The sequence below is a fragment of the Nestor notabilis genome, unplaced genomic scaffold, assembly GCF_000696875.1.
Source record: "Nestor notabilis isolate BGI_N333 unplaced genomic scaffold, ASM69687v1 scaffold3205, whole genome shotgun sequence".
Classification (NCBI taxonomy): Eukaryota; Metazoa; Chordata; class Aves; order Psittaciformes; family Psittacidae; genus Nestor; species Nestor notabilis.
The window spans coordinates 1-14186 of NW_009930452.1; the positions used below are offsets into that span (position 1 = coordinate 1).

Here is a 14186-nt window from a genome sequence, read left to right on the forward strand (position 1 = left end):
ATATTATGGACAGTGGCCGAGCAAGTTCATTCACCAGCTATATGCTTTAAGACTAATCATAACTTATTCGTGATCACGAAGGGTTCTAATTTCTTAGCAGTATCTTGTATTTTCTCAGCAAACATGCCAAACTTTCAATTCTCAGTTACCCTGCTGAGGGGAAACAGTTTACTTTTTTCTTTTGGGGGGGGACAGAACATTTAGAAGAAAGCATTTCTTTTAATTAGTCATTAAATGTTAAAGTTTAAAGTGGTCTTCATCACTTAATTTTATTTAACTTAGTTCAGCAAACTTGACTTCAGTATCTAATAATAATTGTCACTTTGAATAAAAATGAAAATTCCTCTGTTAACCTCAAATAATCATAGCCTCCAACAAGGAACCTGAAGAGTAGTATGCACTTAAATTTGTTGTTTGTCTGGAAACCAAGATGATTATTCTTAAGTACCGCTAGGATTTACCTATTGCTTTTAACTCCATTTTGCAGCAGTCTATTGCAGAGGCTAAGGTCAGGCAGCTTTCCATTTTCTAAATTCTTTAATGTTGTTATTTAAATGGCAATTTTGGATAGGTCGGCCAGCAAGCAGAGCCTATTAGTAGCACACAACATAATCCTAGACACTGCAATGTGTTCACTGTTTCCCTGTTTCATGTGAATTTCCTTTTTATAGGTCAGGTGATTGCTGACAGAATTACAGTGCTTCTGAGAATTTCTCTGCAATAGCCCGTGTTTTCCTACAGTCTCCACTTCTCTCATCCTCATTTCCCATGTACATTAAGGCACCAGCTAAAGGCCGTGCATCAGATCTCGGACTCTTTATGCCCCATTACATGTGAAGATAAAGAAGACATGGTGCCTTAATCTAGTATGCTCAATTTAATTAAGAAAAAATAAACCACACAAAATAAGGTTTTGTATGCTGGAAAAAAGTTTACCTTTTATTTCTATTAAACTTCTGACTTACACTTCTACATTATTGCTTTGTTTCATGTGTGATGTCTATTGTCACACAGTATCTGTGACTGATAAGCAGCTATAATCTGGCTCCCTTATTCCCCTCTTGGATAATGTTTAAAGTTAACAGAACAATCTGAGCTTATTTGGGAATCACTACCTGGTTTTGAGAAGCTGTAACATTTGAATACCAGAAAACTGCTTTCCCATTTTACTTTACTTTTACTTCTTTTTTTCCACAGAGTGCCTCGTTAACAATGCACACATATCACACAGTGATCTTACCAAAATGGTGGTGCCTAGGCCTGCAACACGTTTATCTTTCTTTAATTTGAACTTCCTGGTTTTGTTTACCTGCACACTGCTTATTTCTTTTATGCATCAAACTCTTGCATCTGTTGCAACAGTACCCTCCAGACAGAGCTGAAGATTTTGTCACAAAAAGAAAACCAATGAGCCAAACAATAAAGATTTATCTCCTTGAGGTGCTAGAAGAAAGGAAACATTTGAATTGAAAAGTGATGCTTTTTATTAGCTACTATCTAGGATCAGATGAAAATCTCAAGGGCTTCTCATACTCTCTTTTGCTATGCCCAGTTCTGACAGTAAAACCACTAAGTACTAAAGGCTGTTTCACAGCCAACATTGCAGACTTCAGCAACTCCAAATGACTATACAGAGCCTGCAAACGCTGCTTTTGAAATTGGACAGACATAGTTAGGAGATGCTTTCCTCCTGAGAGTGAACTTTATTCTATAGCAAACAGAGCTACTCACAGACTGGACTGACAGTAGGGCAGACGCTCTCATCAGCAAGGCAGTACCAGTAACATACCCAGTCATTTCCCAGTGAAACAAGAGCTCTTAATAACTTGCATTTCCAACAGTATTATGTATATTTACAGTACCATTCTTTAATAAGCATAATTACTAGGTTGGCTATTTAGGTAATAATTAATGCACACAGCCAGTATCACAAAATTGCTCTATAGTGATGGAGATCCACTTTAAACCAGAGACTTTTAATGACAAACATGTCTACCACACTGTGAAAATATGTTACTGCTGAGAACCAAAAATCCATAACTATGATTTAACAACATGCGATGATTTCCAGCAAGCAATATTAATGACTGAATTATCTATCGAGAATAAATTATTCTATTTCAATACAATTCCATAATACAAATGCCACAAATATGATTGTTTGTAAACTCAGATTTATAATAAATAAGGGGAAGTAGATAAAAAAGGAAAAGTTTAAAATATCAATATGAAAAATATGAAAGAACTGAGAACTCATGAAATACTACAAATTAAAACAATCAGATACTAATAATTTATATGCATCATATTCTGATAAAGAAGAAAGTGCTGCTGTACTTATAACTTTTTAACTTATTATTGTAAGTACATAGCTACATGGATATTTATTATACTTGTGCAGTCCTGTTTTTGCTTTTCATGTGCCCTCCCCTGTCTCCTCAGGGATATAACCTGGACAAAAGAAGGAAACTCTCAAATTTTTGCTAGATGATGGCAGCAGTTACACAGCGTGACTGAGAGCTGCGTGTAGTCTGAGGCAGTGAGAAACGAGATTTTTAGTGAAGTTCTGGCTCACTGAAGACAATGGGATCTTTACCATTAGTTTCAGGGAAAGCAGAATATTGTCCTTTGATTAAATAATTAGCATTATTTTCGATAGCACGCTCTTTGTCTACTAATGTATTTCTAGTATTATAGGTGCTTTATATTTCCTAACTTTATCTAGTATCACATGGTAGAAGTATTTTTTTTGTTTTCACCACTGCCTCTACGATTTGATACATACCCTGTAAAACAGTTCTGGTTTTAAATGCAACACTTACTCACTACGTAGCTGTCGACAGCAATACTACCCAGTAGATTTAGAATAAAATGCATACCTGAAGGAAAATCCTTCCGATTCCACTCAACAGCTGAGGCTCTTGCTGTGGGTAATACTTGATGATGGTGTGATAAGCATCTACAGCAAGCACATAGTCCTAAGGGGTGAAAAGAACATGACCAGGTATTTAAGCTCAGCATTCTCCAGCCTTTATGCCTCCTTTTTAAAGACATATTCAAACAGAATTAAAGCAATTGCAACTTGTCAGTGGAACAGAATTTTTACTTATCACTGCAGGCAGTAGGAGCTGACTATATTAGTCTTTTCTCAGTTATACTAGAACTGCAAACACAGGGGGTCTTCCTTTTTTTTTTCCCTCTCCCAACTGGATCATATTCTTTTTGTATTTAAATGCCAAGAACAAGAAATCTGAACATTTACTCTTCATCTTAGATTACGATTTAGGATGAAAGTTGAAAGCCTTCTGTGTAACTGGGGTCTCGTTTCAAATATATGTATAATTTACATGGTTTAGCAAACTATGTTCCAAAGTTTTGGGAACTGCTTGTGCACATGCTCTTAACTTCTCAAAACCATAATGCGACACAAGCCGCAATTCATGCGTATTTTCTGATGACAAACCAGCACTACTGCCAAGGGGAATGAGGCCTTTTCTATCCTTTCACCAAAACCCTCTTCCCTTCTAGCATACAGAGTAAAAGGAAAAGGAGTAGGTAATCTAAACAGAAAACTAATTTGGGCTGAAACTAAGTGAGGAGTGGGCTGGTTCTGAACTTCAGAAAGCTTTGCAAGTGACCTTCCCCCTGCCAATACCTGCATAAAGACTGTGCTGGCAAGTGGCAGCTCTGAGACCTGCCTGCTCAAGGTGCAGTGCAACAGCATCCTCCAGATAATAAGAAGTAACAGAAGATTAAACAAGATCATGGTCCCAGTTCCCACATAAAAGAAATGTCCATAAGACTGGTTACTGCAGTCCAGTTCTTTCACGGTTAAATCACAGTAATTCAATAATCTGGGCAGTAAATGACTCTTAAGACCTTAGATACATGGTCTTTGACAGGCATACACGAAAAATTCTGTGCTGTACTAATTTGGTGCTTCCTAACAGTCCTGCCCTTCAGCATAATACAAGAATTTGTGGTTGGTGTCAAGAAGCAAAAGACAACAAAGAATAATTTTTCATAACTGCACAGACATCTTGGGGTACTCTCTACCCTACCATTTCTCTTGGCCAAATGATAACACCCATTTTACTTGTCCCTAATGTGATCACAGCAACTGTAAAAGGTAAAGGTACTTCTTCTTCATCTCATGCTTAGTCTGAGGAGGCAATGTGACCCAGGTGTAGCGAATTTCTTTTCCTGAGGTCGCACCTATAAGGGCTGAACCCTTCTTCAGCAGGGCCTGTGGCGACAGGAAAAGGGGTAATGGTTTTAAACTAAAAGAGGGTAGACTTAGACTAGATATAAGGAAGAAACTTTCTACAGTGCCAGTGATGGAACACTGGCACAGGCTGCCCAGAGAGGTGGTAGATTGCCACACCTCTGGCAACATTCAAGGCCAGGCTTGGATATGGTTGTGAGCAACGTGATCTAGTTCACGATGTCCCTGCTCACTGCAGGCGAGTTGGACTAGACGATCTTTGAAGGTCCTTTCCAACCCAAACCATTCTATGACTACTTGACCCATGCACCAGGGTCAACATACAAATTGTTTCATACACACAAAAAAATCAAGAGAAGTCTTTGGAGTCTAATCTGCATATGAGAGAAGTTACATGTCCTATACTACTAGAGGCTGACTTAAACAGTCCAAGATGTACCCTGTGGGACCTGTACTTGCAAACATGTATATTGAATGTTAACAGTTAACATTTTATTCCAATTCTAGTGTGCCATCCATGTCTGTGATTATTATAGGTAATACAAAAAGTTCAGAGCAAAGACAAGCGGCCATATATATTTAAATACCAATTTATTTAGCATCCAAAACTCAAATGTGATGAAATTTGTTAACAATTTTTTTCATAAATGTATGATTTATGAAAAACTCAATTTTTACTGTAACAGCTCTCACTAAAGGACTTCATTGATTATGGAGTCCCAAATGTCAGGTAGGCATAAAAACCTCAGAATAGGGACCCTCTGATCTGGCTCCTTGAAGGAGCCATGCTTGTATTAGCTATTAATTTCTGCAAGAGCATCACTAATAAAATCTGAATGATTGTCCATGACTAAATTTTATCCCTTCCTATTATATAAAATTCTAGCTTTTATGCTCAATGTCTTTCATTCCCATGGATTCCCATGGCAGCATTAAAGCAGCCCCTTACCCAATGCTCAGTCTCCTACACTCTCTGAGGCTTAGGCTATACAACACGAGGGATGGGGACTTTACAATCACATCCGAAAACTGATGCAGAACAAATCCCAGGAGATCATGCGGTTAAGCTGATGGAAAAACGCTTCTGTCAGCTTACAGTTTAGCATGAACTGACTGCAGAAAAGTCTTGGCCAGATGCAGCTGCACAAGTGGGCACTGTTTGCACAATTACAACACCACAGGCTCCCTAGTGTAGGTAGTAGCCAGCCTTTGCAGGAACAGACACCCCAGTAACGTCTTAGGAGGCCCGTGCTGTGGGAGCTTCACGGACTTGGCCTAGTCAGGAAAAAAAACCCTCCTCCCCCTTTTGAATTCTCTGTCAAGTGATTGTACATCACACTATGCATTATAACTAGGAGTACAGGAACATTCACACCTCCTAAAATATTAGAATAGAGGTGAAGCATTAAGAGTCTATGCACTGTAAATAGTGTGGATACAGCATCCTGTTTCCATAGGACAGCACATAGTGTCTGTGCTTATCTACCTCATGCCTTGGAGTACCTATCACAGAAATGGGACTTACTTGTTCCAGGATATGACAACAGACTAAGTTACGTCTGTCCAAAGCAACCCCTAAGCACAGGCAAGGATGGCCCGAGGATGAAACTGTAAAATATTATTGCAATACCCAGGCTCACTTCTAAATACAACCTCATTTTGCAGTTACTCCAGGATCCCATGGTGAGTTTTATATGCATTTCCTCCTCCGCTCCACTATTATGGAAGCTACAGTACTTCTAGAGTATCCTACGTGTCATACAGAATGACACTATTCCATGGTAAGTTATAAAAGCATCTTATCTGAAAGTTCCTTCTGAAGGAGCATACTGTAAAGTACACGAGGGTTTAGTCTCACTTACTAAAGACTGTTTTAATTTTCATTTTTGCTAATGTAACATGTTACAAGAAGGATTGTCTGAGAGAATGACAAACAGGTGCCCTCCCAGAGGGGCAAAGTCTTGGTTGATACAAGTTGTGGTTGCGAGGAATAAGACATGTTAAACACTGCCAGCAAAAGACCCAATGACTACAGTTTGTGATCTAAGGACTTAAAGGTGGGGCTGATGCATTGTCATAGTCTTTCACTTCCAAAGATTATGAGCCTTCAGATTTTCCATACCTTTATGAAAAAATGACTGAAGTTACAGAATTCAGTATATGAATGAGATTTGGCCTTTATAACAATTGTTATAAAATTGTTTTATAATTCAAGTATCTGTATTATTATGAAATTTGGAGCTAACGTTAAATATACTAATCCAAAGAAGTTCTACTAAGCCATTGGATCTACTTGCTCAAAAATGGCAAGTGGGGTTTGTTTTTCATTTAATGCACTGCAGTACAACTGTACTTCCCTTCATGAATTATACATTTTCATGTTTCCCTCACTACCACCTTAAGTACTTAAAATATTAATTAAGAGATATTTAGAAATAAGCATAAATGACCATCACGTGCGAATGCTGAGAGTAGGTTCAATAAACCCTAGACTAAAAATCAGCTTTATTTATACCAAGTACATAGTTCACAGATACTGTATTTTTGGAAGAGAGGACAGGGATAACTTATCCAACCTCTCTATCTAGTGCACTTGAGGAAGGGTTATGAAAGCAGAGATTTACAGTGTCATGAATCCAAAGAGCAGTACTGCAGCACAGTTAGGCAAAAGACATGATGATTCATGCAGTCTTTCTCCTTTAAATCACAGAACTCCTTCGTCATCAGTCCCTTGCGCCACTAATACAAGCTGTTACCTCCTTCTTTGTACAGTTTTAATTGTATTACACCTACATTAAAATAAATTTTAATTCTTCTGTTTTTATGAAAGGCAAGTTCTGAAAAAGTTAAGATAACACTGAAAAAAAAAATAATGCAAAGTGTGCCTTTAATTACAGTTAATTTAATTACGGTTAATTGGTTACCTCCAAAACAGTATAGCCCTCCTTCACAGTAATTTAACGAGATGTTTAGCTATGAAGCTAATGAGGCCATATTTAAAAGACAAAAATCATTGTGCTACATAAACAGAATTCCTTGAGTCAGATAAGCAATGCAGAAGAGATATGACAGGAAATAAACCTCATTAGAGTTAAGGATGACTGAAGTAGATTTAAATAGTTATAGGCCCAACACCTAATCAAAGTGTTTGGGTTTTATTTCTATTTTCAGGAGTCAATCCTAACAAGATTGCTCCCTATTAAATACTTCTGAAGTTTTCTGGCCGAAGAAAGAGATTAGCAAAAGTAAGATAATAAGTTTTGCTTTTTTTATAATGATGTCACACAGTTTTACTTTAATAATTGATTATTATTAATCTACTCATAGCACAAGCTATTCCATTCAATTAATAGTATTTGGGGTTCAAGAATGACCATACTGCAATATTGTAAAAGTTCACTAGATGGCAATAGATGGCGCTGACTTGCAGGATGAACTCGGTGGTGGGTTTTTTTTGTCTTCTTCCTAAATTACATACACTTGAAATACTTGAATAAAAACAAATGCAGTTTTAAAAGTGTATTACACAACAGAAAAAAGAAGTGGAACTGGTCAATTAATATAATTGTTCATTGGAGAATTAACAGAAGTGTGTTTAAAAATTATTTGAAGAAATAGATTTACACTGAGTACTCTAGAAGATGATTATGGCATTGCTGCATGTTAGAATGGTCTTAAAAGTATTAAATTTATAAACAACCCATATAATTATCTCGCAAAGGATCTGTCACGTAAGTGGAAAAAGTAACTTAATGTACTACTGTGATTCTAACTGCAACATGACTATGTGTCCTGTTATTTTTAACAACAGTTATTTTTAACTCCTTAGTAGCTGATGCAGTGCTGTGTTTTTGACTTTCGTCTGAGAACAGTGCTGATAGCACACTGATGTTTTAGTTGTTGCTGAGTAATGTTTACTCCAATCAAGGACTTTTCAGTCTCTCCTGCTCTGCCAGTGAGGAGGGACACAAGAAGCTGGGAGGAAGCAGAGACAGGACACCTGACCCAAACTGGCCAAAGGGGTATTCCATACCACAACACATCACACCCAGTATATAAACTGGGGGGAAGTCACCCAGAAAGGCAGATCACTGCTTGGGTCAGGCTGGGTATTGGTCAGTGGATGGTGAGCAATTGTATTTTGTATCATTCGTGTTTATTCATTTTTTTCCCTTTCCCCTTTCAGGTTTATATTCTCTCCCCTTGTTATTTCCCTTAACATTATTATTGGTGGTAGTAGTTTTATATAATATTTTAGTTATTGGATTGTTCTTAACCCAGGGAGTTTACATTCTTTTGATTCTTCTCCCCATCCTGCCAAGAGACAGATGCAAGGTGAAGGGGGTGAGCAAGTGGCTGCATGGTTCTGAGTTACCGCTGGGCTTAAACCATGACAGAATGTTTGGAAAATCTATCTTAAAAAATTTACTACTCCATATAGGGATGTTTCTGAAAACTGAGACACTTGCAACTACTCCACAGCCAATGCACTGAAATGCAAATTTCGGATGGAAGTAATCATGCTTTAATACGTGGTTGTTGGTCACCTGGAAGTTACTGTTTAACCATAAATTTCTAACTTAACAGCTGTTTGATAGGCCCTAAATACAACTGGCTTTAAGAAGTATCTGAGCTGCAGTATTTCTGGAGTACCATTTCCAAACCAGTGATAATCAGTATTCACAAATATTCTCCTATTACTAGAAGAAAATAGCACTAATGGGACCAAACCAGAAAAAGAGAACTGTGCATGCATGTGGATTTGTGAGTACATGAGAAGAAAACCGCTGAAAGTGTTAAAAGAAATTCACAGCCAAAAGTAAAGTGAAGTTCTTGGGGGGGAAAAAAAAACCCAAAACATTACCAGTATTTTCGTATTTCTATCTGTTACTTTGTTTGGGATGGAAACTCATGCTTTTCTGCACTTGTTTTTTTGAAAAAGTTTGTTCCTTAAAAAATGAACCTATGTCAAGTACCTACTTCAAAACACAAATGCTTACTTGTTCTTAAAAATAACTCCTGGTTTAATGGACAATTATTCCTATTCCAGACAGAAATGTTCTCATCACAATATCATTATGAATACATATTTCTGTTTTCTATAATTCTTATAAAAGGGATACTCCATTTCATACAAAGCACTATTTGGATAACTGGATCTCTTCTAAACAGTGCATGCTTTTTGAAGTACTGTATTAGTAAGAATGGAGCCACATTTGGGAAGAAGCTCAGTAAACATCAGAGGGTCAGGTCTGGCACGACCTTGGGCAATCAAAGAGCAGGGAGCAAGGACTGCAAATCTTGGCCTGTGAAGATTATACTGCCGACAGCTTCGCTCTGAGGCTATTGCTGCTAATTGATTTGTGAAATACAGTTAAGCACTTTACTGCAAGAATGGTGCTATCCCTGTTAACTCTGACCATGAGGTAAACAGCCGTTGTTTTATTTCTGCTTCCTGAACATAAGAAGCTAAGAGTGTTGCACCAAATGCAGTAGGTTGAAAAAGTAAGAAGGTATCAAGGGAAAAAAACACAACAGAGGAAACTAGTTACTTTTGCTTTTATTCCTTTCTCCTCCGCCCCTATCCTATAGCGAGGATTTAAACTTGAAAGAAGGTACCTTACAATTGAGATAGGTTGACAAGGGAGGATGCATTTAGATGTTCTGGATCTTCATCATATACAAAGGCTACAGTATTATTAATCCTGAAAACAGAGCAACATTCCTAGTGCACAGTTTGAAAAAGACAGAGCACATAATTGCTTTTAATTACAGCATTTAGTTAAGTGTTTGAAAAATCCAATTTAAAAATGCAAATTCTGTATTGTTATTGCATGTTCTCTAGGATGATTTGGGGAGAAATAAGTACAGATATGTTCCCAAAGAACATTACTGCAAATAGTTATCTATTAAATAAGACATTATTAAGTCTAATTAATTCCTCACTAAGCAAAACCTTCACGTACGGTCAGGTCATCTTCCCTTACCTATGCACCAGTAATTCTCTTGCAGTTTCTCTGACAATCTATTCTGGAATATACGGTACCTCTGCAGTTGCTGCCACCCACGTACCTTCATCATTAGCAGACAGTTTGCCACTGAGTACATCACCCGGCCCAGACGTGACCTCCACAGCTGAACAGAGGCTGCAAAATAAGAGCAGCTTGTGAATTTGCACAAATAAATTAGAGGTTCTTTCTTGCCATCAATTATTGGTGCTATGAATTACGATTTCCAAAGATCCCCCTCGTTAACACCGCTGGGTTTTCACCATGGATTTGTAATTCTCGGTCACCCTGCACCATCAGATAGAAAATTCTTCATCTCTCCGAGGGAACTGCTCAAGCGGCCCTGGGTACCATACACGATGCAACAATGCTGAGCAGTAGACAGCTCAGCTTTGAGCTCAGGCCAAACATTAAACACCAAAAGAAGCCACACATTTTCCAATATCAGAACAAAAGGTGCATGAAAAGATTCAAGTGATAATGAGCATCAGTTTAAAAACATGTAATCTATGGCATTAAATGTGGTAAAATCAAAAATCAAACACAGCTAAAATGCCATTTCAAAGCCAAACCATGCAGAGTGAGAACTGTCTGAGTCTGGGACTGTTTGTGCTTGCCTCTGGCTTAGAGAAATGCTGGAAAAAATCTGCCAAGCCTGTCTGCTTTCCCCATGATCCTGGAGCTTGCAGGCATTAAAAGCTGCAGCAGCAGATTTCCCTCTCTTGCTTTGCAGACAGTCTCCTGAGGTTGGAAGAAAATGGTTCACACAGACGCTTATTTTCTCTTGCATTACAGTACCATAGATCAATGTTAGAAATATTCCTCTAATCCTCAAAAATAAACATATGGGGTATTCATTTAGTTCATTTGGAAAATAAATGTATCTCAGTCAATCAGCTGTCAAGGTCACTGTAACGATTTGAAAGGAGGGAGGGAAGGGAGAAGAGACTATTTCAATGAGATTGTGATAACTGAGACCACTCATTTGTATCAATAATGTAGTCTCTGCTGAAAGCATGGCAGGTCACATAGATAATTCTTTCAGCACACATAAATGCCATTACAAATAATAAGAGAGCTTAATGAAATATCTTTCTAAAAACTCCTTCAATCCTCTTCAACAACAAAACAAAAAAAACCCACGAATATTCCAGAATTCTTTGCCAAAAGAGGGGCATAATGTGGGGCCCAAGACTGGAGCCAGTATTTCATCCACCGTATCTTTAAATCATTCCTTACTCCTAGCTTTTGTTTTAGAAATTCCCCCTTGATCACATATCATTACTGCTATTAATGGAGAGAATGCTGTAAACCATGAGCAGATATTTTATGATGTATTTCTGTTTTTCCTTCCTTGCGTGTGTGTAAAACCAGGACGTAATTACTCTCCTTTATTATTTCACTTCTATTAATACATGTCCTTTTTGCACATCCTGATAGTGTGGTAACCATATTCGGCTTTTTAGGACTTAGGTGAAAACAAATTAGATGTGGATTCCTGCAGTGGAGACATCTAGACTTCTCATCAACAATGGAATAGCATCAGCTATGGTTCTCAGAAAGGACTGCAAGGCATATGGACCAGACGCCTTCAGCCTGCGCAATGAACTAAATATGAACCTGGCCTGGAAATTCTGTACCCCTGTGCAATGAGGCTTCTTAGCACTGGCAGAAAAGGGGTTAAAGAAAACCTGCAAAACAATGAACAAATCAAAAACCCAACAGCAGATCATTGTATGTTACTGAGATGCCTGAAACCCCCTGTGCAGGTCCAGGCAGCCATGCTTCCACTCCAAGCGTTCGTTTTATCTTGTTACATATCAAGGACTCCACATCGCCATTCATTTCAATAGGAGCTCCGTGCACTGAAAAGCTGCAAAACCAGCATTTTACAGAATGTGTTGCCAGGCAAGTGGTGCAATGCTAAATCTCTGCCCACTGAAAAACTGGCAAATAAGGTGCTCTGTTCCAGACTAGAGGAGATGTACATGGTAAGTCAATTGGTATGGCACCTTCTTACACCAGCAATAATGAAATTACAGGCTAAGCATAATTCCCATAACGAATTAAGGCTGTCTTCACATAAAGTTAATAAAGTTTGCTTCAGCTAGTCTCACATGAAAAAAATCAAATCCATTATCAGCCTACTGGAGCTCCAAATGCAGCAAAGAAGCAGACAGGGAGCAGACCTGGCTGACCTCCGCAGACAACAGCAGTCAACAGTCTCTGCAAAGGTCCCATGGGCTTTTTGGCAGCCTTGAACCTACAGGCAGCTGCACAGTAGACATACAAAGATCCCTCCAAATTTTCAGCAGCATTGTCCCTTGGTAACTACTAGCTGCTGCTTTTCTAACTATGCCTCCTCTTGAGCTCGTCACAGCTCTAAAGCAGCCAAGGAGCCAGAAACTCAGGAGCAAGGCAGACTGCAGGACACACGATTATGACACAACTAGGAAGAAGTCCTTGGATCTTAAAGGGGGATCAGTGTTTTGGTTTTAAAGGAGCAAAAAGGAAAAGAATGTGGTGATAATAAGGACAGAAGTAACAGTAGAAAGGGGATAACAGGGAAAAGCAAGCAGGAGAAGAGAGGCAAGAAGAATAGTAGATACAAGGAGAGAAGAACAGAAACTCCTGGAGCATGTAGATAAATCTTTAGTATCAGACTACTTCTCTTTTTCCTAAGCCTTTTAAGAAGAGTAGTAAATGTATTAATTTGACTGTATTTGCAAATTATGCCTTTGTGGTATATGCTGCTCACGTGTGCATTCATTTGGGGTTTTTTTTAGGACATATCTAGATTAGTTTATTAAGTCAGGTACAATAAGACATTAAAGCTGCTTTACATCCAGTCAGCTTGAAGACCAGGCAGGAGGAGTTCAGGGAGGCGTGCACCCTTCCATATAGACACTGTTTTAGGGAATTGCTTATTAATTTTTTTAACTCTGCTAACAACTCTACTTAAGTCTCTTGTTATCTCGGAGCCAGACTTTTGCTTCCCACAGGCTCCAGGTGAATGTTATCCTAGAAAGAAATGGTAATATTCCTTAGATTGTTAGTTGAAGCTGAAAGGGTTTTGTTTTCTTGTCATGATGTTTTAACTTGCTAGGTGGGCACCATGAGTGGTTCATATAACCCAGAATGTCACTTCTTGTCCAATTTTTATGCAGTAATGTATCCTCTACTATTGAAGCTAAATGACTAAGTACAGGGAAAAAACATAGTTCCATGTAAAATCATGAAAACGACAACACAGATTTGTATCATCTCTTATTCTAAAAAGTGACTTAGATTTTTCAAGGGTCTAAATATTGTGCAGCTAGTGAGACTCAGCCATCTCTGCAGCAGCATCCTTAGCCAGTGTAGCCCTTGTATGATGGCAGTTCAATTAAAAAAACAAAAACAAAAACCAAAAAACCCCAAAACAAAACAGTGATTTCAGACGTAAGGACCAAGAGAAGCCAGTCAGCCAAGGCTTAAGATAAAACATCTGTCTAGCTGTGACATCAATACACTTACATATTCATCCCTAAAGGATAGCACCCATGTTCTTTGTTTCTTCTAAGTTGAAAAAAAAGTTGATTTACTGCATCAGTTTGATCAAGAGCGAAACTGTGAAATTAATTCCAGCAAATAAAAGTATTTGAGAGGCTGAGCAGGCTATGAGATTCCAAAAATATTGTTTTAAGAACTCTGGGTCAGTCTTGTGAAAACTTCTGGCATACTCAGACAAGCAATAAAAACACACTGCCTGTGAAAAAAATGTTTTAAGAATACCTACCTTGTCTGTTCTCCTGTGTAATGTTAGTCATACTTCCATCTTCAGCTAAGCCTTGTTCCAAATTTTCTAGTATCTGTAGTAAATTTTTTGAAGTAATCGACATGAGTTTAAACAGCACTATACATTTAATGCAAATTATCTACAATTGACAGTCTACATCTAAACCAATTCGGGC

General features: G+C 38.1%; 1 protein-coding gene across 1 annotated transcript in view; it reads right to left on the reverse strand.

The window, feature by feature from the left end:
- Positions 1-2691: 2691 nt before the first annotated feature.
- The window catches only part of TRAPPC12 (trafficking protein particle complex 12), a 44415-nt gene continuing 32920 nt past the window's right edge, over positions 2692-14186 (reverse strand). The window contains exons 6-9 of the mRNA XM_010015390.1: positions 14012-14084; positions 10298-10371; positions 2880-2978; positions 2692-2715 (exon numbers count right to left, since the gene is read on the reverse strand). Coding sequence (XP_010013692.1) covers positions 2692-2715; positions 2880-2978; positions 10298-10371; positions 14012-14084 — 270 coding nt within the window. The remainder of the gene's footprint in view (positions 2716-2879; positions 2979-10297; positions 10372-14011; positions 14085-14186) is intronic.